This window comes from Chelonia mydas, chromosome 20, assembly GCF_015237465.2.
Source record: "Chelonia mydas isolate rCheMyd1 chromosome 20, rCheMyd1.pri.v2, whole genome shotgun sequence".
Taxonomy (NCBI): Eukaryota; Metazoa; Chordata; order Testudines; family Cheloniidae; genus Chelonia; species Chelonia mydas.
Genome location: NC_051260.2, coordinates 7,937,707 through 7,952,290, shown reverse-complemented (window position 1 = coordinate 7,952,290; position 14,584 = coordinate 7,937,707). Strand labels below are relative to the sequence as shown.

The window sequence follows — 14,584 nt, the reverse complement described above, 5'->3', positions numbered from 1 at the left end:
CCTCCACCCATGCAGTGTATACAGCTTGCAGTTACTGTAAACCTCTCCCCCTCCCACTGCCTCCCCCGAGCCCTGCTGTAAGTCCCCCAAGTCATCCTGCTCTGCCCTAAACAATCTCCCTCCAGCAGGGTCTGCATGCAGGTCTCTGCAGGATGAGCCTGTCTGCCGGACCCACCCTCCCTCCTGGCACCGACCAGGCCCATGGCCAGCTGTCTCAGGCCTGCACCCCCCCTCATGCTTCTGGGGGCAGGCTGAGGGGTACAGCATGTGTGGCTGGGGTCCCCCTTGCTCAAGGTGCAGGCCTGGGGTGCACACGGAGCCCCGGTGGCAGCCTAGCTGTAAGGGCTGGCGAGCCCACAGTTGGGCAGGTGTCTCCGCCGGAGCATTTTAATTCCGCGCCCCCAATTTGCCACCCACCTGCCTGGCAGCCGCACAGCAATTATCCAAATGGCTGTTAATTGTGGCTGATAATTCCCCACGGGGATCAGGGATGGAAAGCTCCGCAGCTGAGCAGATTGGCGCTGGGCCCGAGCAGCTGATCGGAGGTGCCAGGGTCTCTCACCCCGTCCACAGCAGGCACACAGCGCTGGCACTGCTCGTTTGCCCAGCAGGGAGAGAGGAGCTGGCCCAGGGGGCAGGGGAAACAGGGCCTGCTGGGCTCTAAGGGACTGACCTGTGCTCCAGGGCACATTCCCCAGCAGGCTGCGTGTGCAATTATTAGCAGGAGTATGAGGGGAGAGAAGGATGGGCAGAGCAGGGGGTTCTGGGAGGCAGGACACCTGGGTTCTGTGCTGAGCTCTGGGAGGGGAGTAGGGTCCAAGGGTTACATCAGTGGCTGGGAGGCAGGACTCTTGGGTTCCATGCGAGTCACTCCTGCTCTTGGTGCCCTTCATTGAGGTTTCATGTCATTTTTCTCCCTCTGCCTGTCTCCTACCTGCGGCATCCCCTAGCTGGGCTGGGAAGCAGGCGCCTGCCCTCCCCACCCCTTCCATGAACCAGCCAGGGGCACTGGGCTTGAAGGGGTGCTAGCCTGACAAGGCCTAGGCCAGGCCCAGATGATCACAAACAGGGAACGCCCAGCCAGGCCATCCCTGTGCCAAACCTGGCTCAGCCCAGGCCCCAACCCATGGCTGCATGGCCAAGTCAGTGCCCTCCAGCCCCCCGCCCTCCCCAACTGCCTGCAATAGCCGTGCTGCTCTCCCTCACCCGCTGGCCTGGCACAGGCAACCAGAGCCACTTAGTGACTCTGTGCATCACGAAAATCTCCCGGGTAAGGCGGGTTTGGTCCTTGGCACAGCACAGCTCACAGGCCTGGAGCCTCCCTCCCACCTCATGGGGTGCGTGACCCTGTGCGGCTAGCTGAGTGCCCCCTGGGCACCAAGGGAGCAGGGGATGGGCTGGGAGAGGGCAGGAGGGGCCACAGCCTGCGAGCAGGATGAGAGGAGACGTTAGACAACCCTCAACCCTCATGAGTGATGGGTCTGATCCCCCACCACGGTCACCCCTGGTCTGGGCCCTGATCCCCTATACCCCTCCGGGACCTGGGGCAGGTCCCTGACCTGGCACTGGTCTCTCACTGTCTCCAGCTGGTGGGGGTGGGGTTGCTGATGGCGCTAACCCCCATGCCCAGTGACTACAGAGGCAGGACGAGGCTCCCAGCTGAGCCGGGGGAGCAGGGTGCAGGCAGGGTAGTAGAATAGGGCTCTCTCACAGCCCCTCATCTCCTTTCACCCTCCAATGGGGCGGGGGACAGGGAAGACACTGCCTCTGCACCCCCAGCTGTTGGCACAGGCTAGGGGGTGCCAGAGGGGAGGCCTGGCTTGGCCCAGCCCATGGGACAAGCCTACAGCAGCTGCTCACACAATAGGGGCAGCGGCACATGGGGAACTGTGTAGGTTCTGGGGCAGCACGGCACCAGCAGGGGGCGACCACAGGCCAGAGCAGAGCTGCCCCCCGGCCCTGGTCCAAACACTCCAGCCACTGCCCCATCCTCCTCCTGGGGGCCGGGAGGGGAGGAAGGAGGCAGGGCTGGCTAGGTGACTCAGAGCCAGGGACCTGCAGCAGGGCTGGAGGGGGAGCTGGGGAGATCCCGCTCCCTGGGCCCTCGGCCACCCGCCCCACCCCGTCCGTGAACAGCAGCAGAGACCTCGGCCAGCCTTTGGCAATGCACTTCATTGGCCCAGGCACATGCCCAGCAGGGCAGTAGCCGGGGGCAGGGCCAGGACTGACTTTGTGATAATGGGTGGGGGGGGCGGGGACTCAGAGCTGCGAACAAACAAACTCTCCCCCTGCGCCCCCTACCCCCCGGAGGTCACTCCCGGTAAAGGAGGTCACTGCCTTTACCTGGGATCACTCCTGCCAGCGCTTGCCCTAGCACAGCCCTGCTGGCGGGCAAGAGGGAGAGGATCTCTAGGGCCCATGGGATGCAGGGGGTGAGACTTGGCTCAGGGCTTGATCAGACCCAAGGGGGCTGGAGCTGGCTGCCTCAGATGGAGCTGGGCTCCCGGTGCCCAGGGCGTGGCTCTGATACCCAGGGAAAGGCAGTGGGGAGGTGTCTGCCACTGGGCAGGGGCATTTGATCCAGGCCCATCAGGTGGCGAGCCCGCTCTGCCCTGCTGCTAGGGTGACCAGACAGCAAGTGTGAAAAATCAGGACAAGGGGGGTAATAAGAGCCTATATAAGAAAAAGCTCCGAATATCAGGACTGTCCCTATAAAATCGGGACATCTGGTCACCCTACCTGCTGCTGACCAACTCTGGACGCGCCTCCTACGCAGTCCTGGCTCCATCCCCACTTACTTGGGCACTCTGACTGCAACTCCTGCTAGGACCCCTCCCCCCTTCGGGGGACAGGGCCAAGAGGCCAGGGTGCCAGGCTGTGATGGGAGGGGTGCAGGGAGCCAGGGCTGGGCCAGCACCGCAAGGCGGTGAATGGGGATGATATGGGGGCAGAAGGGGGGGTTCTCTTTAACCCTTTGCAGACTGGACAGACACAGCCTGGGGCTCAGTGGCTGGGTCACATCCCCCCCAAAGCCAGACGGTGGTAGCAGCCTCTGCGTGCCCCGCATCACTGGCAGAGGGGTGACAGGAGGGGGAGGGGGAGGTGCTGTGCTTTGGGTCCCAGGCAGGGGAGGTAGGAATGGCTGAAGCTGTAGATAATGGAGCCTGACTCTTCCCCTATCCCATCGGAGAGACGGTGGCCATAGGGCACAGAGGGCGACAACCCAAGACGCTGTGTCAGAGGGAGGGAGCATGGCCTGCCCCTGCCCTAACAGCCAAACAGCCTGGGGGGCCCCGTCCCCTCTCCCGTCCCTCCCCCAAGAACCGACACCGCTGCCAGGAGTAGGGGGGAAAGTGCCTTGTTAAGAAGAGCAGGTTGAGCTGGGGAAAGTGAGCTGTGGGGGGCAGAGTCTCTTGGGGGAGGGGGCTCCTCCTAGGCCTCCCCAGGTGCCTCATGGTCGAGGGCTTGGACATCATCCAGGAAGCACTTGGGAGTCAGGATGTGACTGGAACCTGGGGGAGAGAGAGGTGGTTGGCAGCGGTGGGCATAGTGGGGCGGGCATGAGGCTAGCAACACCATCTCCCCCATCCTTGCAGCTGGACCCTGCTCTAGTGCAGGGTGAGGCTGTCTCCTACCCCCCACGGCCTGGCACCACACCCCTCGTGCCGCTGTACCCTGCACGGCCAGGCAAGAATCCACGCGCTGACAGGGTTCCTCACCCTTGGGTTTTCGTGGGGTGTGTGTAGGGAGTGAGCCATATCCCTAGCGGTGTTACTGGGGGTGTCTGACTGGGCCCCCACACATGGTCCCTGGGCAAGGAGAGACCTGGGGAGCCAAGGACCAGGAGATGAGGTGGCTAGATACAGGCCATGTGGGGCTGCTGGCAGTTGGGGAAAGCGCATCTGTTCCCAGGCCCCTGGGTGCGGGCGGACAGAGGTCCCTGTGAGTGCTGGGCGTGCAGTTCTAAGGTCTCCCCCTTCCAGGGGTTCCCGACTGTCCCTGACCTGGGCATTCCAGTCACCCTTCCACCCAGGACTCGCCCCACTCACCGATCACCACCTCCCACTTGCCCTCGGTGGCCCGGGTCACTTCATAGGCGCAGCGCATCTCAGACATGGACACCCCACCCAGCACGTAGATGATGAGGCGTGGACCGGTCCGGTACTCAGCTGCTGGCTTGTTCTTGTGCCAATGCCCGAAGCGGGCGCTGGGGGGAGAGAGGGGAAGTGTGGATACCAGGGGCTCGCTGAGAGAATGCCAGATAGAAGGGCAGGGCCTGGAGGAGGCTGGGGGGGGGCAGGCCCTGCCCAAGGGAGTGGTACAGGAGTCCCAAAGCAGGCAAGAGGGAGTAGGGGAGGGTGGCACCTGCACTGGGCTGGGGGTGCTGTCTAAAGCTCGGCCAGTCCCTTTCCTCCATCCTGGGCCGTGGTGTGTTGAGGGACTGCTGGGGCGCGGGGTACATGGTAAGAGGGGTCCAGGGCTCCAGGCTCTTGGACATCCCCTCCCCCGTAGACGGCAGGGTCCTGGCCACACACTCCCAGGCACAGAGGCTCCTACACCCTGGGGGGGGGGCGTTGTCAGGGCTCTGCCTTACCTGACAGCAGCCTGGGAGCTGGTGGTGGGGACCGGGTCTGACACGAAGGGCCACAGCTTCTTGTCCAGTTTGTCCTCAATGATGTCCTGGCAGGGGGTTGGGGGGTGGAGGGAGGACAGATCAGCAGGGGCCAAGCAGCAGGAACCTTGGACCTGGTGGCCAAGCCAGGCCCCATTGGTGGGGAGGGGCTGGGACGGCTCCTCACTGAATGATTGACAGTCCCTGGGGGGAGCAGCTTGGGGCCCCCTTTCCAGGGTGGGGCATGGGGAGCCAGCAAAGAGCACGCTGACTCCTCCAGTGATGACCCCCCATCTCCCCACATCCCCTCAGCTGCTCAGTGCCCTGCTGTGAACTCCCCACCCATCCACCGTTATGGGGAGGGCAGAGACCTCCTACAGCCGGATCCAGGGCCCCACACTTGGGTGGGGGGGGAAGCAGGGGGCTGCCCTCAGTGCCCCTTCCCTGCTGCGGGCAGATCCAGGCCCTGCCTCTTGCTCCATGAGGTGTGTCCCAGGCACGCAGGGGGCCCAGGCTATGATACATCCTAATGCCACATAATAGGGGCTTTTACATTAGTCCGCTGCGTTGACTTGTACAGGGAAGCTTAAGGCCTGCCAAGCTGTGGCTGGCGCAGAGGGGGGCGCCCCTGATTGGATTAGGCATGGGACTGAGGTTACCGCAACTACCTGCCCCAAAATCCCACAGGAGGAACCATCACAACGCTGGAACAGAGGCCTGGGAGCCTCCTGCCTGTGATCTGCCAGGGACAGGAGCTCGGGCGGGGGCGTTAATTTGTGGTCTGGAGGAGCCCCCAGCCAGTAGGTTGAAGGCAACTAAGTGTGCCCCCCACCCCCTTGAGGAGTGCCCCACAGGACAGGGTGATGAGGGGCTCAGCCCCCAGCAAAGGTGGGGGGAGGGAGTGACCATGTCACCTCTCACAAGCTAAGCAGGTTTGGGCCCAGGCAGTGCTTGGATAGGAGACCTCTAAGGAAAAGCCGCTGGGTGCTGGGGGGTGCGAGTGAATCAGCAGAGGGTGCTCTATGACCCCAGTGCGGCGCTAGGGGGCGCTGTACTGCAGGGAGCGGGCAGGGGGCTCTGCAGGGGACACTCTCCCCTGGCAGTCAGTGCTGGCCCCAGTGCGGCGCTAGGGGGCGCTGTACTGCAGGGAGCGGGCGGGGGGGGGGGGTCTGCAGGGGGCGTGACCAGTACTGTGCTGCAGGAGTTCATCCTTTAGATGAGCGTCAAACAGCTGCTCCTCACTGGAGGTGAGACCAAGGACCCTGCCAGCCATTCAGATTCCAGTGCCCGTCATGACAGTGTGCTGCCTGGATCCCCTGCACTTCCAGCCCCACACACTGATCACCTCCTGCCCTAGACTCTCGGGCAGCGCTGCTGGGCGGCTGTTAACAGCTGCCTGCCACTCCTTAGGAAGAATTCAGCCCCGGTGAGGGACCCCTGTATAAACCGCCCATGCCCCACCCCAGAGCTGGCAGCATCTCAGCACCGGGTAAGACAACTCCCCTGCACTCGTGTCTATGATTGAAGACCCCTAAGGACGGCAGCAGGAGAGGACTCGCTGATGACCCGCTCACATGGCTAGAGCCATGCGCAGATACAAAAGTGTGGATGTGCATCAGCCCGCGATCCACAAGCCGCCTTTTACCTGTATCCGCATCCTCACCGGCAGCAGCTAGCGAGGGTGGGGAAGGGGTCTTGCAGGGAAGAGGCAGCGTGGAGGGGGCGGGGTCTCGAGGAGAAGGGGCAGTGTGGAGGGGTTGGGGGCTGGGGGAAGGGGCAGCGTGGAGGGGGCGGGGTCTCGAGGAGAAGGGGCAGTGTGGAGGGGTTGGGGGCTGGGGGAAGGGGCAGCGTCTCAAGGAGAAGGGGCAGTGTGGAGGGGGTGGGGGCTGGGGGGAAGGGGTGTCTCATCACGTGCCGCTCCTGGGGGGTCACGGGCGACAGTACACGGCAGCAGCAGAGCATGTTGCATCACAGTGGGGTGGAGGGGTGGGGCGCCGGGGCCCCACCCACTCCAATCCCAAATCCTGCTGCGCAGGAGCTGGTGGGGACACTGGTGCTGCTCGAGCTGCTGGACAGGAAGCAGCGCGGCGGGGCGAGTGGGTACTGGACAGCCCCGACTCTGACCTGTCGCCCAGCCACTGGCTACGGGCCAGCGGCCCCGAGCGTGCTGCATCCCCCAGGCTGCCTGAGCCGGACGCCACGGGCCAGGTGCTGCTGGGGAGTAGAGCCCTGCACAGTTGTATCTGCAGCCGATCCACTATCGGCAGAAATGGGGCGCGGATATGCAGGGCTCTACACATGGCTGACCCCAAACCACCCCCTGGGGCCCAGCCTGCCAGTTGCGACCCCACCCCCAAGGCCAGGAAGCAGATGGCCCAGTACCTCCATGACATCCTTGAGCATGGGGGTCCAGCGGGAGAGCTGGTAGGTGGACTCCAGCCGCACCTTCCTCTCTGGTCGCAGCTGCCCGCTCTGGGGGAGGAAGGGAGAGGGGTGAGAAGCAGCAGGGAGGAGGTGCGGGGTGGGAACAGGTGCAGACAGGGAGAGCGCGGCCTACCTGAGTCGCTCCAGCCGGGCTGGCAGGGGAGAGGCAGAGAAAAGAACAGAATGGATCACTGAGCGAGAGAGAGAGAGAGAGACAGAGAGAGCAGGGGAGAGAGACTGATGGGAGAACAGAGCTGCTTCCCCCCATTCGCCACATGGCCACCCCACACAGTGGTCACCAGCTCCAGCTCCCTGGCGATCTGAGGTCCTGACCCCCAGGGTCCTCTGCAGGGGCAGAAGAAGTCACCCCAGATGGGGAGTAACTCAGGGGGTCACCCTCACATGGGGAGGGCGTCACCCCACTGTAGAGGGCAGAGGCCACCTCTGTGCTGGGAGTAGGTCACTGCCATAGGGGGGCACCTCCAGGATGGCCTGGGCTCCCCTGTGCAGCACAGATCTGCCCCCTGGCATGGGTACAGCTGCTGGCCCATGGCCCCAGTCCCTTACCCCAGGCGTGAGAGAGATGCCCAGGAACTGCATGTTGTGGATGATGTTGCTCTGCTGCTGGATGTTGGCATGCTGGATCAGCTTGGTGAGGTTCTCCTCGCCCACACCTGCACGGGGACAGACAGGTCAGTGCTAGAACCCCTGGGATGCACCCACAGCCCAGGCACATGAGTCCGTGGCCCCAGCAGTCCTAGTTCCCCGATCAAATCCTGAGATCCTGCTCTTCCCACCCCTCTCAGAGCTGGGGTTAGAACCCAGGAGTCCTGGCTCCCAGCACCATCCGCTCTAACCCACTGGACCCCACGCAGTTAATGATCGAATTCATGTTCTTGCTGCTCCTCCCTCCACAGGTTCCCTCGGGAGCTGGGGGAGGGGTCTCTCTAACTCCCCCTGACAGTGAGGTGGGCTCCCCCTCCTGCGGCCAGTCAGGTGCAACACGCTCCCTCCCCCCCAAACCATTTACTGCTGCTTAGTGCAGACGGGGAGGCCTGGCAACTCCACAGCGCCCCCTGGCCAGGAAACTGGGCAGCCGGGCAGCCAGAGAAGCCCCATGAGGGCACCCTGGACTGAGCAATGGGCACAGGGAGTGCCTGAGCAGGGTTACAGGAAGGGCCCCGGAGCAGGGCCCTGACCCACCGAGTCAGCATGGGGCAGGAACGGATGGGGGAAGAGGGACTGTGCCAAGTGTCAGGGTCAGGGAGGTTCCCCAGGCCCTGGTGAGTTTGGGGAAGGGGCTGGATACAGCAAGAAGCAGGGAGCTGGTACAGGGATGACACAAGGGGTGGGCAGGGGACTGGTCGCAGGAGGCTCAGAGACAGAACATGGTATATGAGCAGCCTGCAGGAAGGGAGGGATGTCCCTCCTCCCTGCAGAGAACGGGCCGGGGGGCTGCTCCAGGTGTGTGTCTCTCCATCCCCCCTTCCTGCAGAGAACGGGCCGGGGGGCTGCTCCGGGTGTGTGTCTCCATTTCCCCTCCCTGCAGAGAATGGGCTGGGGGGAGTGTGGAGGGCGGACACTGCTCGGAAGGCAGCAGCAGGGAGCAAAGGCCGCCAGGTCCGACCCCAGGGGGCAGTGCGGAGCGTGGGCACAGCGCACTGGCAGGCTCGCAGGCACCGAGAGGTGGGCAGAGGGGAGACAGGGCCGTAGAGCCAGGCTGGACACAGGCCCTGGGAAGCGGCTGGCCGGGAGGCGCCGTACATGGCTGGGGGGCGTGCCTGTCTGAGCAGTGCTATTCCCCCCCAGCCCCACAGGCCTGGGCCCTGCCTCCAGGAATGCCCCCTGCAGCAGCAGGCCCCCCGGTGCTCCCCCTGCAGGCCTGTGGCGTTACCATTCTTCAGGAAGATGTAGAGCAGGATGATGCGGATCTTGTCGTAGGCCTGCACGCTGGGGTCCAGCAGGACGGGCACAATGATCTTCATGGGGTCCTTGATCTTCTCCCCGTCCACGTCCGTTCCCATGGCCAGGTCCTGGGGGGGGAGGGGGCGCACACACAAGGCCCAGGTCAGGCCACTCTGCTTCCTCCCGCCCCCGCAGCAGGATGGGAGATGTGAGGGCCCCATGACCCACAGCTCGCCTACTCCGCGCCAGGGCCCCCTCCTCCCTAGGGTCAGCTCCCTCTGGGTGAGCAATGGGCCCCCAGGGAGTAACCCGAGCCGCATGTCCCCCTTCTGCATCCCCGGTGCTGCATGGGGGGGCTGGCCCTGGCTCCAGCGAACCTGCGGGTCTGAGACCCCTCTCTCCAGGCTGAGACCATGAGCCAGACTCTGCCCCCCAGCCAGGCTCTGCCCACAGACCCACCTGCTCCACGCTGCACAGCTTCTCCACCGTCCCTTTGAAGTGCCGCATGCAGTGCTCGGCCAGGTTCAGGTGCGTGGAGTACTGCGGGGAGAGACCGGGGCGCGGGGGTAGTTTACCGCATCACCAGCTGGTCCAGAGCACCCGCACCCCCCAGTCCCCAAGGAGGGCCCCTCAGCCAGAGCGGCAGCCCCAATAGGCTGTATAAGCAGAGTATATAGGGATTGTTTTGCCCAGCACTGATGTGCAGCCACCTCTGGGGTGGAGTGGGGCAGCTGGAGGGACAGGTCAGCGCTCTCATCAGGCAGTAAGGCAGTCCCATCACTGGGGCAGGGCTCCTGCCTAGACCTGCACAGAGCCCCGCAGAGTGTCCTGCCTCCCAGGAGAGTCCCTACTGTCCCTCACCAGCCCCACAGAACACCCTGCGCCCCCATCAGCCCCACTGAATGCCCTGCCCCCGCCCACTAAAAGCCCCAGCCCCGTTACCTTGTTCAGCTCCTTCTGATACTGGGGCATCTTCTTCAGGATCTGGGACAGGTCCTTGATGTTGGCCTGGAGGGAAGCGGTGGTGAGATCCCGGCCCCTCCCAGCGCTTGGAGCCCCCTGCAGGGCAGAGGCCTCGCCGGGGGACAGCCACAGCAGCCCAGCCACGCGTGCCAGGGCCAGGGCGGGTCACTCAGGCCACATGAGGCTGCAGCTTGGGTTAGACCTGCCCTTCCCAGGCCAGCTGGAACGAGATGGGAGCCCCACAACCCGAGCGCCCCTCAAGGTGTAAAGTGGCAGCGGGCCGGGGAGATGCCAGCGTTGGCTCCCTGCAGCTCTCCCTGCGCGGCCCCGATCCTGCTGTCTGACCCCGCCCCATGGGTCTCTGCCCTCCCCCACTGTGGGGAGCTCCAGAGCTCTGGCTGGGGGGCAGGGGGCTCCACATACACCTCTTAGCCCTTTACAGGCAAACCCCCCCCACCAACCCCTCCTGGGGCAGCAGGGCAGCCTCCCCTCCCCATCAGTGGCAGTGGGATGGGTCCCCCCGTCCCTCCTGCCTGAACTCCCCAATCGCTCCCCCCAGCCCCCGCCGCACCTTGTCCGTGGTCAGCCTCTTGCTCTCACAGAAGGTGCGCAGCAGCTCCGTCACCTTCCTGCAGCAGGGAGAGGGGTCAGGCCGGAGCCAGGCACTGCCTTGGAGGTAGGGGGTACCCTGTCCTATGCTACAGGGGATGGAGCCCCTGCCCCATGGGCACCAGGGTTCTCTGCCTCGAGAGCCTCAGACGGGGTGTGGGGAGCTGGGGGTGCCTCTTCCCAAGTTACCCCAAGGCAGAGAGTTCAGTGCACCTCTGGGGGCTCCTGGCACCCTGCTGGGGGGGGTCTGGGGGCAGTGGCAGCCCCAGCAGGTCTGTGAGGGACTCACTCAAGGGGGCTGTGAGGTGCATGGGGAGACCCCGGGATCAGGGGAAGACAGTGTCCAGGGGGATCCCCGAGAGGAGATGTGGACAGTGGCTCTGGAAGGGAGCTCTCAGGGGTCCTTTGGGGAGAGGGGCTGAGTCCAGGGGCTCTCAGCAGCCAGAGAGGAGTATGTCTGAGGGACAAGCCCCAGCACTGGGTGGGAGGGGGAGGCACTGAGCAGGAGAGAGGTGTGTTGCGGGGGGGGGGTGTCCCTGCACTGGGTGAGAGAGGAGTGTATCCAAGTGGTGTGTCCGAGGGGGCCCCAGGGTGTGTCTGAAGGGGAGGACAGGAAAGTCCCAGCACTGGAAAAGATGGGGGAGGAGTGTATCAATGGGGTAGAGGGTCCTGGCACTGAGTGGGAGAGATGTGTCCAAGGGGGGAGGTCCCGGCAGCGGGTGGGGAGGGCTGTGCCAAAGTGGGGATAGAAGGTCCTGGCAGTGGGCAGGGAGGGGAGAGGTGTGCCGAAGGGGGTCGGGGGGGTGCGTAGTGGGTCCCGGCACTAGGCAGGGCATGAAGGGGCATGTCCAAAGATCCCGGCCCTGGGTGGGGGACAGAGGGGTGTGTCCATGGGCGGGGCCGAGCGCGCTCACTTGGAGACGTCAGCGATGTGCATGTGGCGTAGCTGCACCCAGAGTTCATCGTCTTCGTCCAGCAGCGCCACTTTCTCCCGCGAGTCGCTGATGCCCGTCGTCTCGTACCTGTAGGGGGGAGATGGGGTCAGACTGTGGCACCCCTCCCCCCAGTGTGGGGGCTGCGGAGCAGTGCAGGTGCCGGGTCACATCCCCCCCAGCCCGCCTGAGGAGGGGTGCGGGGCGCCCCCTGCTGGCAGCCAGGCCCTACTTGTAGGTGTCTTTCTCGATGCTGAGCAGGTCGTAGGCCATGGCCTGGTAGGTGAGCTCGTGCAGCAGTGGGGACACCAGGTCGAAGCTCCGGTCCACGATCAGCAGCTGAGAACGGGCTTTGTCGGGGCCCTGGGGCAAAGGAGAGAGAAACCCGTCACCCCCTGCTCTGGCGGAGGGTTCCTGGCCTGGCTTACATGGCACAATCCAATGGGCCCTGGTGGCCTGAAACTTCACCACCTGTCCTCTCTGTGGCCCAGCCCCAACCCCAGGGGGAAGCCAAGAGACACCCCCCAAGCTAGCTGGGACGTGCCCTGGGGTCCTGCCCTGACCGGCAGGGAGAGCTCCCCACCCAGCTGCGCTGCAACGCCCCCTGCAGGGGCACCTTGTGCAAATAGCAATGCTCCCCTCCCCCAAGCACGCTCTCTGCTCATGCCTCTCCACCAACGGGAGCATGCCCCTTACAAGGCAGCCCCCTCACTGCCCCCTATGCTGCATGGGGACGGGGGGGGGGGGAACTACACCAGAAGGGCCTGGCTAGTCTATCATTAACCAACACCAGGCCCAGAGACTCTTTGATACAAGGTCCCAGAGGGGGACGATGGGACGTCATCTCTATGCCCCACCCTGCATCTGAGCTGGGACCCCATATGAGGCTCTAGCTCCCCACTCCCAGCCTGGGTGGCCCCCCAGCATCCAGTGGGACAGAGACCACTCAAATGGTCAGCATCTCAGACCCACATCATGGGGAGGCTGGCCCAGCCCTCGCTCCCTGCCTGATCAGCATGCACTGCCCTCTTTGCACAGCAGGTGGCGATAGGAGACCAGCCCTGCGCTCTCATGGCAGACGGCTCTGAAACCGGCTCCAGCAGCCCCAGTGGAACCCAAGCCCACCCAGGAGCACCTCGGCAAGGGGCTGCGTCTGCTCTTTGCTGGGTAGCACAGACAGTCAGGGGTGGGTGGGGTGGGGACGTACAGCCCCTGATGCTTCCCCAACTGTCCGACCTCAGTATGTGGCCCGATTTTCAGCCATGCTCGGGAGCAGAACGTCGGACCAGCCACCACCCACCCGCCTGGCAGGTCGCCACAGCCTCTGGGTAAATGGGTTGAGGCTGACGGGGGAGCGCCTCTCTTGGAGGAGTATCTGGCCCCCACCACTGTAGCACTATCATTGCTCCATCCTGCCCCCCCATGCACGTGGGGCTGGGCAGGGCTGTCACCCCATTGCAGAGGGGGATGGAGGCCCAGAGGGGCTGGGTGACTCACCCAAGGTCACTCAGGGAGTCTGTGGCAGAGCAGGGACATGAACCCAGAGCTGGCGCCTTCATTCCTCTCCAGCCCTACCCAGCCTGGATGGGTTGCTATGCTCAGCCCCCACCCCCATGGGACTCTGCTCACACCTTTGCCAGTTCGGCTCTGCTGGAGGGATCCCCGAGTGCAGATGGGGGCTGGCGTAACCACTGAGTCACCCCAACCCTTCCCAGAGCAGAGGAGTGGATAGTGCACTGGTGGGTGCCACAGCACTGCCTGTCCCAGCTACCCCTCAGGGCTGGCAGCTGGGAAACATCAAGGCAAGAGGGACTAGTGCAGACAAGGCCCCAGGGTGCCGGGACCACGGGCTGGGTGGCTTTGGAGACCTGACTGCTAGAGGCCATGCTACAAGAGACCCTGGGGTTCTCTCTGCGCCAGCTGGCAAGGCAGGGGCACAATGGACTGGCCAGCCGGGATTGTGCTGCATGGAGCCAGCATTGCATTGAGAGCAGGGGCCTGAGTCAGCACTCCCGACCCTGCAGTGGGCGTGCTGTCTGGATTCTATTGAAGGGGGCTGGGCAGGCAGGACTCCTGGCTCCTATTCCTGCCTCTGCCACCTACTCCTGGCACACTGCTCCATGCCTCAGTTTCCCCCGTGTAACATGGGGATAGTGCTTACACCTGTGACAGGGAGGCTTGGCAAGAGCCTCAGAAATATCCCTGGGGGGACTCACGGGAGTAATAGCAGCAGGGTGTGCCCCCAGCAGGACTTTGATCTTTACTAATCGCAGGTGGGGAGGGCAGACGGGGGCTGTAGGCTGGAGCTCCAGTGGTTAACAAGCATGCTGTCAATCCCTTCCCTGTGGAGATGGTTTGGGCAGCCAGGTGTGTGCCAGGCTCCACTCAAAACTACAGCAGCTGCACTGCTTCAGTGACGCCGCCTTTCCCATACCCCCGAGCCACGCAGTTGCACCGACCCAATTCCTCATGTAGACCAGGCCTCGGTCTGACCTTGGTCAGTTCTCAGGCGAGAGCTCCCAGCTTCCCCTACTTATCCCCCAGCTCAAACCTTCCCAACCCTGTGTTCTCGAGCTGGGGGCCCTGCTCCAATTCCCTGCTGGGAGCATCCAGCCAGGAGCCATTGGAGCCGGCACGGTCTTTCTGGCCCCCAGGCGGATCTGCGTTGGATTCTCTTCATTTCACCAAGACAGGGAGGTGACACCCTCCCGCCCCCGGCATGACTCTTACCTTCCCCAAGAGTCCTTCCCCTCCACCCCCTGCCAGAGAAGCCATGAAATATATAGGGAAACGGAGGCATGCATCAGATTCATAAAAGATATTACAAACATTCCCAGTTGGTCCCAGGTGCACAGTCTCCCAGCAGCTCGGCAAAGGCTGGAGGCAAGAGCAGAGGCAACAGGAGGGAGAGATCTGGGCAGGCCTTGGATTTTACATCACTTTGCTTCTCCTAGGGGGACAGGAGCTACTGGGTTTCCCGTGTGAGAATCCAGGGCAGGGTGGGTTTGCAGCTCCCTTCTGCTGGGGGTGGGACAGGGATGGCAGGAGCTGGGGGAAGCCTACAGGCGAGGGCTGACTGTGGCTAAGGCTCGGGAGAGCTGGGTTCTATTCCTGCTCTGACAGACTCCCTGTGTGCCTC

General features: G+C 64.0%; 2 protein-coding genes across 2 annotated transcripts in view; both read right to left on the bottom strand.

Annotated features, from left to right (window-relative positions):
• LOC119564323 (syntaxin-binding protein 2-like) overlaps positions 1-943 on the bottom strand; it is a 16,657-nt gene extending 15,714 nt beyond the window's left edge. Inside the window, exon 1 of the mRNA XM_037884259.2 lies at positions 935-943. Coding sequence (XP_037740187.1) covers positions 935-943 — 9 coding nt within the window. The remainder of the gene's footprint in view (positions 1-934) is intronic.
• A 2,399-nt stretch (positions 944-3,342) lies between these two features.
• LOC102937856 (syntaxin-binding protein 2) overlaps positions 3,343-14,584 on the bottom strand; it is a 38,802-nt gene continuing 27,560 nt past the window's right edge. The window contains exons 9-19 of the mRNA XM_037883900.2: positions 11,678-11,808; positions 11,428-11,535; positions 10,476-10,533; positions 9,884-9,949; positions 9,401-9,481; positions 8,931-9,069; positions 7,604-7,710; positions 6,995-7,084; positions 4,595-4,680; positions 4,050-4,207; positions 3,343-3,512 (exon numbers count right to left, since the gene is read on the bottom strand). Coding sequence (XP_037739828.1) covers positions 3,433-3,512; positions 4,050-4,207; positions 4,595-4,680; positions 6,995-7,084; positions 7,604-7,710; positions 8,931-9,069; positions 9,401-9,481; positions 9,884-9,949; positions 10,476-10,533; positions 11,428-11,535; positions 11,678-11,808 — 1,104 coding nt within the window. The 3' untranslated portion in view covers positions 3,343-3,432. The remainder of the gene's footprint in view (positions 3,513-4,049; positions 4,208-4,594; positions 4,681-6,994; positions 7,085-7,603; positions 7,711-8,930; positions 9,070-9,400; positions 9,482-9,883; positions 9,950-10,475; positions 10,534-11,427; positions 11,536-11,677; positions 11,809-14,584) is intronic.